This window comes from Austrofundulus limnaeus, unplaced genomic scaffold (genome assembly GCF_001266775.1).
Source record: "Austrofundulus limnaeus strain Quisiro unplaced genomic scaffold, Austrofundulus_limnaeus-1.0 Scaffold452, whole genome shotgun sequence".
In the NCBI taxonomy this organism is placed as follows: domain Eukaryota; kingdom Metazoa; phylum Chordata; class Actinopteri; order Cyprinodontiformes; family Rivulidae; genus Austrofundulus; species Austrofundulus limnaeus.
Window position 1 is genome coordinate 163002 of NW_013952854.1, and position 5658 is coordinate 168659.

General features: G+C 40.8%; 1 protein-coding gene across 5 annotated transcripts in view; it reads left to right on the forward strand.

Moving 5' to 3' along the window:
- greb1 (growth regulating estrogen receptor binding 1) overlaps positions 1 to 5658 on the forward strand; it is a 35608-nt gene that overhangs the window by 21907 nt on the left and 8043 nt on the right. For all 5 annotated transcript variants that reach the window (XM_014025028.1, XM_014025029.1, XM_014025024.1 and 2 more), the window contains 9 exons: positions 248 to 431; positions 559 to 742; positions 835 to 971; positions 1095 to 1446; positions 2546 to 2661; positions 2767 to 2972; positions 3609 to 4182; positions 4334 to 4490; positions 4929 to 5031. In XM_014025028.1, coding sequence (XP_013880482.1) covers positions 248 to 431; positions 559 to 742; positions 835 to 971; positions 1095 to 1446; positions 2546 to 2661; positions 2767 to 2972; positions 3609 to 4182; positions 4334 to 4490; positions 4929 to 5031 — 2013 coding nt within the window. The remainder of the gene's footprint in view (positions 1 to 247; positions 432 to 558; positions 743 to 834; positions 972 to 1094; positions 1447 to 2545; positions 2662 to 2766; positions 2973 to 3608; positions 4183 to 4333; positions 4491 to 4928; positions 5032 to 5658) is intronic.

The window sequence follows — 5658 nt, forward strand, 5'->3', positions numbered from 1 at the left end:
GTATAAATAGTATATATATACCATTCAGTCAGTGTTCGAATAGAAACCCCAGGATGTAAACACCTGTTTGTGTGCGGTTGTGAGCATATATGTATATACAAGATCTTCTCCAGTGGAATGTTTTTTTGTCTGTATCTTCGTTTATTAATTGGCCCTACAGTGCAAGAGTTCAGAAGTGTTGGCATGCTTTTTCTTTTTCTTTTGTTTTAACTCGTGTTTTAACTTTGCCACTCTTTACTTCCACCAGGTGTCCTACAGGAGCTCGGGAGTTCAGACCAGGACTGTGTGTCTCAGAAGGAGGCTGAGCGTTTCGTAGTTAAGATGGACCAGAGTGCTCAGGCACGAATTGACAACCTCATCCAAGAAGCACAAAGCAATTCCTATACACTCTACATCCTGGTTCATGACCATGCACACTGGGATGTTTGCAGGTTTGCTCGAAAAGCAGGAAGAAATACACAAATCCTAACAAATATTGTGTTGACTTCCCATTGTCTCTTCAGTGTATTCATTGACGGTGTTGACTCAGCCTCTGGCTCTGTTTCCTGTCTTTCTCAGCTCATCCTGCTGCAGCACTGACAGTGGTGTGGGTCTGGTGGATAAACTGTTGAACTCACGACAGGTGACAGAAGCCACAAACATTCTGATACTTCACGTCACCTCATTTCCCTTCGTTCTTCAGACACAATGCACTCGCATCAGCCCCTATAACGAGATAAACTGGCCGTCTGCATTCTGTAATGTAAGTTTTATTGATGATGTTTGGTGGAACACATAAAAACCCTTCTGTTTTCAGTGGAACAAATGGTTGATTTTGGGTGCTTGCACGTGCAGGATGTGGACCTATATCATGAGAAGACGCGGTACTTTGGTGTGTCTGAGATTTTGGAGACAACTCGCTCAGGAAATAGCCTGCCTCTGATGCGTTACGATTCCTCTTTTGAAAGCATGGCATCTACCCTTGAAGAAAGGTTCTGCACCCACAAACAGCACTCTTAATGAGTTGAACACCGGACAAAGTTTTAGACTACACTACAAATACAACTGGAATCCTATTCAGTCTTTATCTTTTTTTTTTGTTTGTTTGTTTCCAGGTTTCCAAAGCTGCACAGCGCTGTGATCCGTACTACTGTCTTGATCCGGCACTACTGTGTGGCACTGGTGGTTGCATCAGGAAAAATGAGCAACTCTTCCGATCTCCACAAACACACCTCTGTGGAGACCATGGAAATTGTCCAATCTCTGCTCACATCTGCCCAGCAGTGCCCCGCCCACCACGGTCACATGATCCTGCTGCGGATCCCTTCCCTGGCTTTGGCAGCGTGGGCCCACCGACGACTGTCAAGAGTGAGGAGGCAGCTGGGGCTAGAGGAGCGTTTTGAAATTGTCCTGGGTAATCCTAATCAAGCTCTGACTATTGGACAGACTTTCACTGATCAGATCAAGGTATGTTAGTTCATGACGTCAACATAAAGTATGAAATAAAAAATCAAAAAGAAAAAATAAGTAGGTCCTCTGGATGGGTTCTTCTTTAGTGAAACATTTTGTCTCTCCTCCACGAGACTTCTTCAGTCTGATGAGTTTCAGCTGAACTCAGCCTTATAAGCACTGCCTCCACATGGACAAACAGGTTAGCAGTGTTGTATAAAGTACCTCAAAGTGATACTTGAGTAAAAGTACAATTATCATAAAAGTACTTTGGTAAACGTTAAAGTCTTCTCTAAAAATATTACTTGAGTAAAAGTCTTAAAGTATCTGATATTTTTTGTACTTAAGTATCATAAGTTCGTTTCTGACACAAAATCTACTTAAGTATTAAAAGTAAAAGTACTGAGTGAAAGTGAGCAGTTAGATTTTCCTAAATGACATTTATCGGGAGGTGACTTCTCCAAAAATTATTTTTTATAACAGCGTGCAGCTGTGATGGGTTTTGTACAAAGTAATAGGGTGTCAGAATGGTAAATATTTATACTTCTCATCCAACCACAATTAAATTCACTCTATCCAGGAGACACAATTTATCAGGATAGTATTTTTTTAAGTAATAACTTGGAATAAAATAGGAGTAACGACTTTCTATTTCTTACCTTTTTTAAAAAATGTAGTGAGTAGAAAGTACAGATAATTGTGTAAAAAATGTAATGAGTAAAAATAAAAAGTACGCTGAAAAATAATTACTCAAGTAAAGCACAGATAACCAAAGTACAGTAACAAAGTATTTGTACTTAGTTACATTACAACTCTGCAGGTTAGTCACATGCAAAAGAGGGCCAAAACTTGGCCCTCTTTTGCATGTGACTAACCTGTTTGTCCATGTGGAGGCAGTGCTTATAAGGCTGAGTTCACCTGAAACTCATCAGACTGAAGAAGTCTCTTGAAGGAGAGACGAATCGTTTCACTAAAGAAGAACCATCCAGAGGACCTACTTATTTTTTCTTTTTGGATTTTTCTACCTGGATTACTGGGATGCATCAGGACAAATGAAATAAAAACATATTGCGAAAATTGTGTATCTCTGTGGGGTATTTGTGTTTTTGTTCCTTAGATATGGTTAAAGATTCAGGATGCTGAGTGGGTTCCTCGTACGTACTTGGAGCTAGAGGCCCTCCCCTGCATCCTTATCCTGGCAGGGGCTGAGCCAATGGGAGAATCATTGCCCAGGTACACACACTGAGAGCTAAACATAAATAACTTCTGATTAAAAAAAACATATTTTCTGATCTTTTTTAAAGAAAAAGAAACCCCTAAAATGAAAATATATTCCAGGTCATTGAAGTATTGTGATCTTCGGGTGATAAGCTGCTCCTACCTGCAGCGCACGACTCTTGAACAAGAGCTGGGACTGGCTGCTTATTTGGTGAAGGCAGAGTCACGACTGCCACACAAACCTGGACCAGGAAGCAATGAGATGGAAAGTGATGCTGATAAACTCAGCAGCACAGACAACGAAGAGGAGGAGGGACAAGGAAATGGTAAAGCGAGACTCAAAATGAACAGGGTTGTAAAAAAGACTAATTATTTGTGACCCGTCACATCGAAACGAGGATTAAGTCTAAAAGTTGTATGTGGAGAAATAGACAGTGTTTTGAATAAAAAGCTCACAAATATTACATTTAGTCAAAATATAACAAAGAAATGTGTTATCAATGTATTATTTCAATGAACTGTCTTAAATATTATCCTAAATAAATTTTTAAGCCCTTTTTTGAGCATTAGCAACAAAAAACCCAATTATGAGGAAAAACGCCTTAAAATGTTGAGATTTTCCCTGTGAGCTATCAAAGCTTTTGTTTCTTTCCAGCTGGGAAATCTCAATATTCAAAAACTGAGGTTTCTTTTTTCAAATGACAGAAAAATCCTCATTAAAATTACATAAAATTATGATTTAGACCAAATATTTATGTATTATTGTAACCAACAAGACAAATTAAATAATATCTGTGGATCTACTAATGATATCAGGATTATCTAAGTGTAAAATGTGGCTTTTAAAGCCAAGAATCTGAAAATATGATTAGGTCATTTGGACCAAATTTGACTTAATCCTCATTTCGATGTCATGGGTCACATTTCAATAATCTTTCTGATCTATTTCTGGTCACTTCCAGGAGACTCTCCCCCATCATCCACTCTGCCACACCAGCCATGCCCTGACAGTGGAGCTGTTGATACCCTCCCAGCTCCAAGCACCACCTCTCAAAATGTCCATAAAGGGACAGTGGATGCCAAACAGCCACCATCAAAACCCCAGAGTCGAGTTCTGCCCCAGCCCCCACCTCAGTCATTCTTATACCCTCAGACTGCACCTCCCCACCAAAGCCAAGTTCAAGTTCAAAGTTATCCCCAGGTCCAGCTAAATCCCCGGCCCCAGGCACCGCCCCAGGGTCAAGTTCAACCATTGTCTCAAACAAATCCTCAACCTTGCATTCAAACCGTCTCCCAGCAGCAGCAGCCTCATTCCCAGGCACAAACTCGTTCCAAATCCGCATCCTCTGGTTCTTCATCCCCACAGACCTCCTCCTATCATCTGAGATGCTCTTGGGTGCGAGGACTGAGTCGTCCGCCCGCTGTGCTCCTCCCTCGTGCCATCTATGACATTATCACAGCCAGTGACAGCAGTGGGCTCCCACGATGTACTTCATTCTTGCCACATATGTCTGTTGCTTGGGCAAGCAGCTTCAGGTGCTAAAAACATCTTTTATACTGCAAATTATGCAATACTTAAGGCTAATAATATTCAGTTATATTGATTTAACTTGGTTTGTATCCAAACCTTAAAGTCGAAAACATTCGTTATGTTTACATGTTTACATGCATTGTCTTTTTTGTACAGACCTTTACTAAATAAAATGATGACATGTACAGAGCAATCACTCTACTATCGTCAGTGGACGGTCCCTCGTTCCTACCACATGGACAGCAGCAACCACACTGAAGGAAGAAGTGACAACTTTCATCCTCGCAGGCTGCTGCTCAGCGGACCCCCACAGGTAATGTCAGTCTTTCTATTTTGTTTTCTTTTGTGTTTTCTCTCTTTCTCAGTTGCATCTCGAGGCCTCTTGGACCATTTTGGGGTAAACTTTTCTCTTAATTGTTTAAAGACCCCTGAGGGTTTAAAAATAGCATCTAAGCTTTTATTACCTCTCAACTAAATCACTGCCTGTTTTTTCAATGCAAACGAAAAAGGCCGGTTGTTTTATTGCCTTCACACCTTTATAAAAAAGGGGGCCTAGTTTGTATTGAAGACATTGCTTGTGTTTTTCTAACTGAAATTGCCCATTTTTTATTGTATGATTGTTTTATCATCATATTTTCAAACTAATTTGCTGTTCAGACTGTGTCCCTCTAAACTCCATTTCCTCCTTTTTTGTGCTGTATTAATGCATATATTAAGTTAATTTTCCCCTTGCTGTTTGTCCCATGCTCAGGTGGGTAAGACGGGGGCTTATCTGCACTTCCTGGGTATCCTGTCCCGCATGCTGATCAGGCTCATGGAGGTGGATGTCTACGATGAGGAAGACATCAACTGCAGTCAGTATAATAGTAGAAGAAACCATTTTTTACCCATGCCAGATTAATAACCAGGGTTCGACAAATCTGCCCGACTGCCCGGGGCAGGTAAAACCCATTGTTGGGCAGGTGGGTGTGTCCCAATGCCTGCCCGACCGGGCAGGTAAACAATTTCTTTTTTTATAGGGCCATTTATTCAAATTCAACTGAAAATAAATGAAGAAATATGGCATTTTAAAACACGTAAAGAGAGAATAAATCGTCAAAATGTCCCCCTCCCTCCCGCTGTAGAAAAGTTACATCTTGCCGTCGTGTCGCAGGATCACAAGTTCCTCCCTCCTTCCTGCTGCACGTCGCTCAGAGGGCAGGTTTAACAACCGTAGCTTTTTTCACACCCATGTTTTCGGAGGGAAAAAATGTTTTTATGTATTGTTACCCACAGAGATAAAAAAAATATATGTGGACGTTCGTTCAGTCATAAATCCATCTTGCTAATGTCAGCTTCTGCTCTGATGAAGATGATGATGAAGATGAGAGAGGAGCAGCAGCGGGTCAGAAGCTCATTTATGGCAGGCCGATCTATCATTTATTTGGCTTCACCACACTTATATTCTAGTTATCTGAAATTGTTTTATGACTAAATTAGAC